Source organism: Eriocheir sinensis, chromosome 40 (assembly GCF_024679095.1).
Source record: "Eriocheir sinensis breed Jianghai 21 chromosome 40, ASM2467909v1, whole genome shotgun sequence".
In the NCBI taxonomy this organism is placed as follows: Eukaryota; Metazoa; Arthropoda; class Malacostraca; order Decapoda; family Varunidae; genus Eriocheir; species Eriocheir sinensis.
This window is the reverse complement of record NC_066548.1, coordinates 16,445,729-16,458,351: the sequence shown is the minus strand read 5'-3', so window position 1 is coordinate 16,458,351 and position 12,623 is coordinate 16,445,729. Positions and strand designations below refer to the sequence as shown.

The window sequence follows — 12,623 nt, the reverse complement described above, 5'->3', positions numbered from 1 at the left end:
TGTCTTCACACCTTCCCGCCTGTTACGCTCAATAGAAGTTTGACGGATGAAAAAAAGCATGCTTTATTTCATAACGCCTTCAATGAATGTTGACATAAATTGTGTAAATGGGTTAGCAGTATGATTGTATCCACATTATAGCCACATCACTCCTTTTTTTTTATTAAAATGCACATTTTTTTTCTCACTACCATGCCTTAATTTCTCTATACAGTTGTCCCTCAAATAGTACAGGGGTTAGGGACCCAGGACCCCTGTACTATTCGAAAATCCATATAAAATTAGTCCCCCCCCTAGAAACACTCCTGGGCACTCCTATGGAATCCGAGTCCGGCCTGGCTCAGCTGTTACCCATGGGCCCAGGTTGCCAGTTATGCATTTTCTGCTGCAGTCACAGTGCAGTGTTACCACGATAGGGGTGTGAAGGAGGCAATGCCCCCCCGTTAGAGGTCAGGATATTTAAAATTCAGTTGGAGTAGTTTAAATATGCGTCCCTTAACTATATAATATGGAGGCGTAATGTCGTATTTTGGAGGCGCGGTGTCAATCTCCACAATTACTGTTTCATATCTTATTTCAAGTATGAATTAGAGAACAATAAAAACTGTGGTAGAGAGCAAGAGAGTGTGAGTGTATGACATGGCTCGCTCGCTGACAATGTGGAAGGGAGCACTGCCAGGATGGCTCCATTGCCCAGCGTGGTAACACTGCAGCAGAAAATGCTATTATGCATAACTGGCAAATTTGGCCGGCGAGTAGAAGCTGAGCCAGGCGGGACCCAGATTCACGTGGAAGCTCTCCCTACCGCAACTTAACTCGTACCAAAACGTAACTTCTTCTAAATCTGAATTCTTCTGCAAGGTGAATAGCTTTCTCGAATGCTTTGGGGTGCATTCAGCAGGTGTTTTGGCTTGTCTCTTGGGTCCCATGTTATGTTATGTGGTAATGGAGAAGCGTAGTCTATGACAATCCGTATAAATCCAAAACCGTAGTATTGGAAACTCTACTATTTGAGGGACGACTGTACTATAACTCAATAATATTTTATCCGGAAATGTCTGAAGTCATCCACAAGTCTGAAGTCACCCCATTTTACGGTATTGAACAGCAGAGTAGGGTTGTACCGACGTATCGGTATCGATGTATCGGCACATTTTAATTAAGAGTATTGGTATCGGCTGACTTTCTGCCGATACTACCGATACTTGAAGGAGTTTTGTATGTCGCATGTCACTCGTTGCAAATAATTTTGTTCAGCAGAAATTGGATGGTACCCCAAAATTGCCCTTAACCCCATACCCAGTGGGCAAAACTCAGATAAATCTGATCAGATTCATGTGAATATGACACGTGAATATCACGAGAAAAACTGATCTAAAACGCAAAAAGGAATTGACATGTTTTTGACACATGAAATTCACGAGAAATTTTCACGCGAGTTTTACGTGTCGTGAACACGAGTGTTTCACGTGACCAAAACACTTGAATTACTCGTGTAATTTCCTGGGTAATTTCTGTATTAATATGAAAATTTCCTAGCTTATCGGCAATGCATGTCCTGTATTCCTGTATTATTTAAAGATATAAATTCCAAGGTAAGATTTGTATATCTGGATTTTTAAAATCTTGTATTGAATAGAATTATATACATCCACATACTGCAGGATATTCATATGTATTCCTTTTAAGTACTACAATGCATAATATAGTATGGCACTACTATGATGGTAGTACAAGGAATACATACATGAATATCTTGAAGTGAATGTATATATTTCTATACAATGCACAGGATTTTAGGAATGAAAATACACACATCCTACCATGACATTTACATCTTTAAACAATATAGGATATGCATTGCTGATAAACTAGGAAATAATCAATACAGAAAATTCACATAAAGCACTACAGCATTGCAGTATGTTTTTGCAATGAAACACAATATAATACTATGTAAATTTAATATCCATCAGGAGAAAGAAAAGCCACAATACAATATAATACTGTGTAAATTTAATATCCATCAGGAGAAAGAAAAGCCACAATACAATATAATACTATGTAAATTTAATATCCATCAGGAGAAAGAAAAGCCACAATACAATATAATACTATGTAAATTTAATATCCATCAGGAGAAAGAAAAGCCACAATACAATATAATACTGTGTAAATTTAATATCCATCAGGAGAAAGAAAAGCCACAATACAATATAATACTATGTAAATTTAATATCCATCAGGAGAAAGAAAAGCCACAATACAATATAATACTGTGTAAATTTAATATCCATCAGGAGAAAGAAAAGCCACAATACAATATAATACTATGTAAATTTAATATCCATCAGAGAAAGAAAAGCCACAATACAATATAATACTATACAATATAATATATAAAATTTAATATCCATCAGAGAAAGAAAAGCCACAATACAATAATATACTGTAAATTTAATATCCATCAGGAGAAAGCCACAATACAATATAATACTGTGTGTGTATTTAAATATCCATCAGGAGAAAGAAAAGCCACAATACAATACTGTACATCATCATTTTTACAATTTGCTGTTATTCATGGCAGGCCTGCAGTCAAGTCACAGCAATAGTGGGTGAAAGGAGGCAGGAGTCAGTAAAATTACATTGACTCCGACTCCAGCTGAGCTGTTGGATAGCATTATAAAGCCAGTTTCATTATCAACAACCATTTTGTGGCAGATTTCAGATTTTAGTTTTACCTCCTCAGCCCTAACCTAAGGACTGTTCTACACAGTACGCCTTGATATTACAGGTGTGGCTTTTAATTACTAATACAAATTTCTGTTCATGCTTTGAGAATACACATATCTTGTTGCTACATTTTTTGCACACCATACCTGGAATAAAAATGTGGGTATCAACAGTTTTCCTGAGTCTAACCACACTGTTGGACAGATCAGAACAGTTTTCACAGTAAGGACAGGTTTCAAATAGTGTAGTTCTACAAGAATTTATAGGCCAAAACCCTAAAAAATGTCTGGTTACCTGATTTTATGGTATCCCCTGACCCAGCATCACTATTTGCCCACTACCCTACATGATTTAGTTTCCACTTTACTTCATTTTTGGGGCATTACACAATTGTGTTGCAATCATGTGTATTTCTGTTAAACTCACATCTCTGAATTTCTTCATAACAGTCTGTGATGACACTGCACAATCTTGTATTTTTAAAAGCCACTCTGCCCCGTTGTCCATACATGTTGTACTTACACATCAACTTCTTCGACATAATGCTGCACAATACCTTTGATATCATATCCTTCACTGAAATTCCACCTATGTGGACAAATTTTTCTGTCATTTCTTTGCAAAAAGAGGGTGTTCACAATTCATTTTCAAATGCCTCTGCATCCTCCATAGAGTCCAGCTGTTGAATTGATATATCATTGTCACTTGGTGTAGAACCAGTAAGAGTATGCAAAGAGGTCCTCATATCCAGCGACAAATGAATGACTCGCCTCTGGAATTCTGGAAAAAAAAGTGAGGGAAAGAAGTTTTAACATACACTTGGCATTTTAGAACAGGCAATATTTCAATCCTCCTCAGATATTGTTATCCAAATGTGGTGAATCTGAGTGAGTGAACCATATTAATTATGGTGTGGAAATTATTTAGAGCTACACTCTTACTTATTGAATCTTCCTACTTACACATACCCACACAAATCAACAATCCACTCTCCACCAAATATTTATATGAAGTAGTGCCTATATTATACAGATTAATGCTAATAATTTATTAACTTAATATCATAACTCCTTTTTCAAATCACAACACAAATCCAATAATAATCTATTGATAATGATTTTTGCAGTAATTACATGGAAATTTCCATACATGCAGTTAAATTCCCTCAGATTTGTTAACTGAAATAAAGTATCCCTAAGCATGGTTAAGTATAATCCTCAATCATGTTTTATAAATCCATCACTGTCTACTTTGCTTTTCTCATCTGTCCAAGATAAAGTGGGGAGGGGGTTTGCATATGCCTTTAAAGTTAAGCTTGACCGTGATCTGAAGATAGTCTCTTTGCCCTGTGAACAAGGAATGGCTAGAGAAGCTGAACAATAATATTTAAACTGTCAGTATTGTAATACTTTACAAAGCCCTGTTATGTTACATTGTTGCTACATCTCCATTTAATTTTTATACTTTTGGACAGATTAAAAAAAAGTATTTACAGGATACATTGTGAAAATCATAGCATTGTAAACTACATGATGCTGTAAGTACATGGTATAGGACACTTGTGTAATCTTTGGAACCTGCAGGTAGATGATGAGTGGTGCCACTAAGTGAAAGACAGCAGGACTTTGGTACACTCACTGTAATGTCAGGTTACCGAAAATTGTTATCACAATAAATGCAACCAGAAAGAACGTAAAACTGTTAGGACAACATAACTCAGTACATTTACAATATATTCGTACAAGAAGAATTGGAACACCTAATGAAAAGCACTACACTGTTCAGTGTTTAAAACACTTGAGCACTACTCAGTGCACAAAAACTTTTCAACTTACTTGCCTAATCCATAGGAAATCCACTCTGACGGTTTTCTCCTTGGTTCAAGGGTTGAACATCATCAAGGTCTTCACTAGACAGATTCTGAATCCAATCGCTCCCTTGTCGGTCACTGCTGTCATGTCTGCTGCGTTGGTCACTGTTGTCATGTCTGTTGTGTCGGTCACGACTGTCATGCCTGCTGCGTCGGTCACTGCTGTCATGTCTGTTGTGTCGGTCACGACTCTCATGTCTGTTGTGTCGGCCATGACTGTCATGTCTGTTGTGTCGGTCACGACTGTCATGTCTGTTGTGTCAGTCACTGCTGTCATGTCTGTTGTGTCGGTCACGACTGTCATGTCTGTTGTGTCGGTCACTGCTGTCATGTCTGTTGTGTCGGTCACTGTTGTCATGTCTGTTGTGTCGGTCACGACTGTCATGCCTGCTGCGTCGGTCACTGCTGTCATGTCTGTTGTGTCGTTCACGACTGTCATGTCTGTTGTGTCGGTCACGACTGTCATGTCTGTTGTGTCGGTCACGACTGTCATGTCTGTTGTGTCGGTCACTGCTGTCATGTCTGTTGTGTAGGTCATGACTGTCATGTCTGTTGTGTCGGTCACGACTGTCATGTCTTGTGTCAGTCACGACTGTCATGTCTGTTGTGTCGGTCACGACTGTCATGTCTGTTGTGTCAGTCATGACTGTCATGTCTGTTGTGTCAGTCACTGCTGTCATGTCTGTTCTGTCTGTCATGTCTGTTGTGTCAGTCACTGCTGTCATGTCTGTTGTGTCGGTCACTGTTGTCATGTCTGTTAATAATTCTGTCGGTCACGACTGTCATGCCTGCTGTGTTGGTCACTGCTGTCATGTCTGTTGTGTCGGTCACGACTGTCATGTCTGTTGTGTCGGTCACGACTGTCATGTCTGTTGTGTCGGTCACGACTGTCATGTCTGTTGTGTCGGTCACTGCTGTCATGTCTGTTGTGTAGGTCATGACTGTCATGTCTGTTGTGTCGGTCACGACTGTCATGTCTTGTGTCGGTCACGACTGTCATGTCTGTTGTGTCGGTCACGACTGTCATGTCTGTTGTGTCAGTCATGACTGTCATGTCTGTTGTGTCGGTCACTGCTGTCATGTCTGTTCTGTCTGTCATGTCTGTTGTGTCAGTCACTGCTGTCATGTCTGTTGTGTCGGTCACTGTTGTCATGTCTGTTAATAATTGTGTCGGTCACGACTGTCATGCCTGCTGTGTTGGTCACTGCTGTCATGTCTGTTGTGTCGGTCACGACTGTCATGTCTGTTGTGTCGGTCACTACTGTCATGTCTGTTGTGTCGGTCACGACTGTCATGCCTGCTGCATCGGTCACTGCTGCCATGTCTGTTGTGTCGGTCACTGCTGCCATGTCTGTTGTGTCGGTCATGACTGTCATGTCTGTTGTGTCGGTCATGACTGTCATGTCTGTTGTGTCAGTCATGACTGTTATGTCTGTTGTGTCGGTCACTGCTGTCGTGTCTGTTCTGTCGGTCATGACTGTCATGTCTGTTGTGTCGGTCACTGCTGTCATGTCTGTTGTGTCGGTCACTGCTGTCATGTATGTTGTGTCGATCACGACTGTCATGTCTGTTGTGTCGGTCACGACTGTCATGTCTGTTGTGTCGGTCAGTGCTGTCATGTCTGTTGTGTCGGTCATGACTGTCATGTCTGTTGTGTCGGTCACGACTGTCATGTCTGTTGTGTCAGTCACTGCTGTCATGTCTGTTGTGTCGGTCATGACTGTCATGTCTGTTGTGTCGGTCACCTCTGTCATGTCTGTTGTGTCGGTCACTACTGTCATGTCTGTTGTGTCGGTCACTGCTGTCATGTCTGTTGTGTCGGTCAGTGCTGTCATGTCTGTTGTGTCGGTCACGACTGTCATGTCTGTTGTGTCGGTCACTGCTGTCATGTCTTTTGTGTCGGTCACAACTGTCATGTCTGCTGTGTCGGTCACTGCTGTCATGTCTATTTTGTCGGTCACTGCTGTCATGTCTGTTGTGTCAGTCATGACTGTCATGTCTGTTGTGTCGGTCATGACTGTCATGTCTGTTGTGTCAGTCACTGCTGTCATGTCTGTTGTGTCGGTCATGACTGTCATGTCTTTTGTGTTGGTCACTGCTGTCATGTCTTTTGTGTTGGTCACTGCTGTCATGTCTGCTGTGTCAATCGCTGCTGTCATGTCTGCTTTGTTGGTCACTGCTGTCATGTCTTGTCTGTCGGTCAGATCTGTTCCTTAGGCTGTGGTTGTCATGCAGGTCCAAACTGCTGTGTTGGCTGTCACTGCTGCTAGCTATATGTAGGGTATCAGACTGACTGCCTTCATCTTGCTGTTGGTAACTACTCTTTCTTACTTTCACATCTGTGAGATATATGTAATAGGAAATATTAGTAATTATCTTGGGCTGGACATTAAACTGCATCTGGTGATGGGGCCACAGTTCAGGAGATTTGTGGTTTTGGAGAGCGTGGAGTCACTCCTTTTACGGGGGAAACAGCCTCAATATACAGATAGATAGATTCACAGCGACATTTTGTCATACTATATTCATCTCAGATTGAGATCACATCATAAATGACCTCATCCTATATAAGAAATACAGTAATATGACCCTTTACTGCACGTGGACTGCATTCGTTTCTCTACATCAGGTCATGATCACATAAAGCAATTAGTTATAGAATACAGCTACATCTTACCTGTCAGAATTATATGTCTTTTCAGATTTTTTTCTTGCTTCACTTGGCAAGACTCTGTGTTGATGGTTGTATGGGACAACCTTTTGTGGAGGGGGGGCGAGCAACTACTACTTATAAAGATGGCCCTGAGGCAAAGTCTGTGAAAAAATAATAGCTGTTAACAAAACAAAATTTACTATGGTAATATCTAATAATTCAAATATGCTTGTCTCCTACAAACCTATAATAAAGCAAGATTTGGCAGGAAGAGCAAAGCAATGTGTGCTGAGATGGTTTGGTCATGTTGAAAGAATGGAGGATGACAGGTTGGTGAAGAAGATAGTAAGTTCAAACGGGAGGGGTAGGAATCTGAGAGGGCGGCCGCGAAAAGGATGGATTGATAGTGTGAAGGAGGCAGTTAAGGGAAGGGGACTGACACTAGAGCATAGCAGTAGAGTGATTGTGCGTGACAGGAGCACAGGATGCAGCTCAAGGGCACACAAAAAAGAAAACAATAATAAAAAAAAGCCTGCTACTTGCTGCTCCTAAAAAAGAAACAAAAGAGGTGTCCAAAAGCAAGGTCAAATTCGGGAGGAGAGATGTCCTGATACCCTCCTCTTGAAAGAGTCCAAGTCGTAGGCAGGAGGAAATACAGATGAAGGAAGATTGTTCCAGAGTTTACCAGCGTGAGGGATGAAAGAGTGAAGATGCTGATTAACTCTTGCATAAGGGGTTTGGACAGTATAGGGATGAGCATGAGTAGAAGATAGTGTATGTATGTAGGTACATATTTTTGTCTAGAAAAACCTTATACATGCTTGCAAATGTCAGTAACTGAATACAGACTTACGTGGACAATCCAAATCCTGACTACTAATAAAGTCCTTTGGCAGAGCTTTCTTCATACGTTTCTTCCTACCACGCAAGGCCAAACCATCTTCCCCATCCAGGTCACTGCTGCTTCTGTCACTGTCTACTGCTGATGTCAGCTGGTGCTGCTCACATTCCTCGTAACTGTCTGAAACCCATTTAAATGCTTGTCTATTTCAGGTTTTCACTGCAAACATGACTCAATAACTTTTTAAACTTCCAAACCCTTAAAAGTGTTACTCCTCAGGTGTATTAACCCTATTGCGAAAAATGACAGATCATATAATTTACGGAGGGAAGAAATTAAGACAACTGAAAGTGATTACAATAATCCCTCCTGTATTTGGATTAATGGGGCCAGAGACTTCTTGGATTGGATATGCAGAGTTTCCAGATAAGGGAGGATCTCTTCGATCTGCCTTAACCTCTTCGTTACTGATGGCGTACTGTAGTACTTCATATAAAATTTTGGCTAAGGAACCGATGAAGTACAGTTACCAATGCTTTACAGTTGTGGTCAATACAATATGTATTACTTACCAGAAGCTATTTTTACTTTTTTCAATGGAAATTTTCTCCATGATTTGGGGTCTGGGTCTTCTCGACTAGTTAAGGCATTGTGAGCATCAACTTTTGATGGCCAATATAAAATCTGGCTGCCTTCAACTATCCAGGTAGATGGTACCACACACTCCTTTTCTGCCCTCCAGCCACACCGATCTTTTCCACATCCTGGAAATATTAATTTCATGCTTATTGCAATAGAATATGTTCAGTCTCCCATATAATTGACCTCCGGCAGGAACCTATAGTACCTTATGTTTTACCCATTGTTTCTTAGAGAACTTTAGCGTCATCAAGACAAAAATCAGACATGGAGACTATGAAAAAAGGTATTATTAATGGCAGTTTATAACAATACATTACCAGTGGATTTAAACATTCTGATCATTTAAATCTCATTATCAGTTGCATTTACCAGTCGGAAATAGCTTCTTGGGATCCCCCAGTTAGGTTAAGTTAGGTCAGGTTAGGGTAATATTATCCCACTGAGGTCCACCCTGTCTTTTTCACTAAAGAATTTCAGAATGCAATGGTTATTACGGTTTTACATGTGATTCCAATGTTGATTTTTGTCGGAAATCATTAGTTTTATTGCTATTACCTCCGGAGGTGAGGGAGTGGAAACCAATGATTCTCGGCAGAAATTAATATTACAATCACATGAAAAACATTAATAACCATCGCATCCTGAATTTTTTGAATGAGAAACTAATAAACAAACACCAAACACAACCTAACCTAACTGAACCTAGACTAACGTAACGTAACCTAACTTAACGTTTTGTATCCTAACCTGGCTCACCTCATTCGTCTGAATCATAGTCCTCATCACTGGAGATACGAGGCGGAGCTAGGGCATTTGGCACACAAGGAAGCCGTATAGCGGAACTGAATTTGAAAATGAAGCAGGATGGAATGAAGATGCTAGACAAGATGTCACTGGCTGATAGAAATAAAAAAAGGGGCGGTGATTGGTTGAAGGAATCTAGGAATTTCTCGCAAGAGTTCGCGCAGGCCCAGTGTCATGTGAGGAAGGGACGCAGCAGCCAAGAGACTCCTAGACAGCCATAATGGCGCGTCTTCTCACACACATAACTATGAATATTTTAAAAAATTGTATCTCGCTTACTACTAGTTTACGACGGATGATTACTTAGAAGAAATTGTTCTACTCAATGAGAGGATTATAAAGATGATAAGAAAATCAATACGCAACAGGGTGGACCTCAGTGGGATAAATACCCGGGTTAGTTTAGGTTACATTATGTTTCGTCTCGTTTTTAAGACATTCAGGCAACTTGCACAGCTAGACTAAAGCACAGCAGTTAATTTGGGATACATCCAAGAAATTATTTCCAACTTGCCACTTTGGGGTCAGGTTAGGTTAGGTTATCCTGAGGGGGTACAAGGGGGGCGCCCATAATAGCATTCACAAGTAAAAATTTAAATATCAAAAAATCGCTGGCGGCGTTGCTATACATTTGCGATACATATATGCGGTTCAAAATGTTCAGCATAAGGAGTCTTACCCTTTGAGGTAGGTCTGCAATGTAGAAGTGAATAAGTAGTTAAACTGGAACTGTACCCTGCTATATATAGGTACTGCACGTTCAGTAGTACGTACATGATGTTACTACAGTCTTGTGCATTGCCATACTGTAAAATAAAACCCAGCTGTTTCCCTAACATCACTGCATTCAAGGTGAGTCAAATGTAGGTACACCCACAGTCCCACAACCCACATCGTTTGCCGTGATTTCACTGTCCTTTGGTCCACGAGCAGGGTCTTCAATATATCTTAATGCACACCAGAGGGAGAGGAAAACCCGGTAATGGGACAAAACATAGGCAGAAATCTGTTATTGGCTGCTCATCACGAAAGTCCCGAGTGAGGCAATTTAAGCGGGAAAATGTTGGATTTGTTTTAGTTCAGTTCAGTGTTGTCAAGAGCGATGATTTTCAGCGCATAATGCTAAAGCCGTAATTGCGGTCAATTGAGAACAAATAAAAGGCTATTTATGTGATTTACAATTTAAAAATTCATTATTTAGCAGAATTATAATATTTATATAAGTACATGATGAGCCACAACCTTATTGGTAATAGAGTAAATATAGCATAATGTGCTATAATATCTAGCATTCTGATTGGCAACGCGCAAGCTCCCGCCCGCACACACACACACAGAGAGAGAGAGAGAGAGAGAGAGAGAGAGAGAGAGAGAGAGAGAGAGAGAGTTTTACATGTATATGTAAGTAAGTTTGGATGAGATCGTAGAATACGTGATATGTATGTGTATATATATATATATATATATATATATATATATATATATATATATATATATATATATATATATATATATATATATATATATATATATATATATATAAAACTATTAATAAGTTGAGAATTACCCTGAGATATATAGAATAAGATGTAGGATACATATATGATATATGTACATAAAATGCAAACGTGTTTTACACACATAGTTTCCACCCGAATTATTGGAACAGTTATACACATGAATTTCTCTGCCAGTAATACCTGGGAAAACCACGTGAATCGGGACCCAGTTATACACGTGAATGTTAGATCAAGTTATACACGTGCGTATCTCGTGAATATCTAGTGAAAACACGAGTACACAAGTAATCCACAAGATTTCCACTAGACATTCACGTGAAATTCACGTGTTGTGCCCACTGGGGTGTGTGTGTGTGTGTGTGTTATCCGATCCACGTGTTTATGTGGCTGAGTCAAGATGGATGGGTTGGCCATGCACGTGCAGTGATGACAATGAGAACTGGCATGGAGGAACCACAGGCACGCCACACCCACAACTGTTTCTTCCTTCTATTTAACTGCAGCAACAAGTCCACAACTTGGGTAATGGCAGCACAAGCTGCGACAGCCCTTACTTTAGCAGACGACGCCATGTTGATACAGGGCAAGTGCTTTGTTTACGTTGTGGATGTGGATACGGGCAACCGACCTTGGCCGTGTGTGACGCACACCAGGAAAAGTTGGAGTTGCCGGTTGGCCTAGGTGGCACCAACTCGGTGGGAAGAAAAAAGCCCTGTGTGACACCAGCTTATGGATAACCGTGAACTCGTTCCCGGTTGGGGCGTTGCCCGTAACCCCAACGGTTGGACGAAAACAGCCATTATGACACCACCTTAAGGCAGTGAAGCCGCTGATAGGGTGAGTGTCGGCAATGATGTCATCGGACTCTCAGCGAATCATAGCGTGTTTTCAGAACCGTCAGCCAATCGTAAGGCAGCCGCCTTCAACTCTGGCTTCAAAATGACCCATTCTCTCTCTCTCTCTCTCTCTCTCTCTCTCTCTCCATAGCCTACTATTTCACTTATACTATCAAAAGTTTCACCATTAACTTTAACTTCCTGGATCTCATCTCTATTTTTCAGTTTTCCATTTATAAACTTATAAAACAGTTTCGGCTGGTCTTTGCACTTATCCACAATATTTTTCTCAATATTCCTTTTTTCTTCTCTTCTTACTTTGACATATGCATTCCTCTTCCTTTTGTACTCATTCCATAGATCTATCCTCCTATTTTTCCTCCATTTATTCCATGCCTTCTCCTTATCCTGCTTGGTGTCTACACACTTTCTATTATACCACTCTTCTCCTGATTTCTGGCCAACTTTCATCCTTGGTACCCACTTTTCCACTCCTTCATTGTAAATCCGTAGAAAGATAGCCCATATTTCTTCCATATTGTCAGCCTCAAAAAAAATCCCATAATGCTGCCTCAAAATGCTTCCTAAATTGTTCAAAATTTGCTTTATTAAAGTTGAACCATTCTTTCCTGTAGTCCTCATTCCTGATTTTTCTACCTTCTCGTAATATGTATTCGATAAGGACATGATCACTCTTCTAGTTCATCTGCTCTATGATATC

At 40.3% G+C, this 12,623-nt stretch overlaps 1 protein-coding gene across 1 annotated transcript; it reads right to left on the bottom strand.

The window, feature by feature from the left end:
- Positions 1-2,804: 2,804 nt before the first annotated feature.
- On the bottom strand, positions 2,805-10,829 carry LOC127009413 (dentin sialophosphoprotein-like). The gene is made up of 6 exons (XM_050882508.1): positions 10,226-10,829; positions 8,673-8,864; positions 8,113-8,280; positions 7,284-7,420; positions 4,572-6,945; positions 2,805-3,516 (listed from the first exon to the last, which is right to left on the bottom strand). Exon 5 carries the CDS (start codon positions 6,790-6,792, stop codon positions 5,716-5,718), a length of 1,077 nt encoding a protein of 358 aa, XP_050738465.1. The 5' UTR covers positions 6,793-6,945; positions 7,284-7,420; positions 8,113-8,280; positions 8,673-8,864; positions 10,226-10,829; the 3' UTR covers positions 2,805-3,516; positions 4,572-5,715.
- Positions 10,830-12,623: the final 1,794 nt, after the last annotated feature.

Excerpts from the sequence above, each read along its gene's own strand:
- LOC127009413 (XM_050882508.1), bottom strand. The coding sequence starts at position 6,792 with ATGACAGCAGTGACCAACAAAGCAGACATGACAGCAGCGATTGACACA.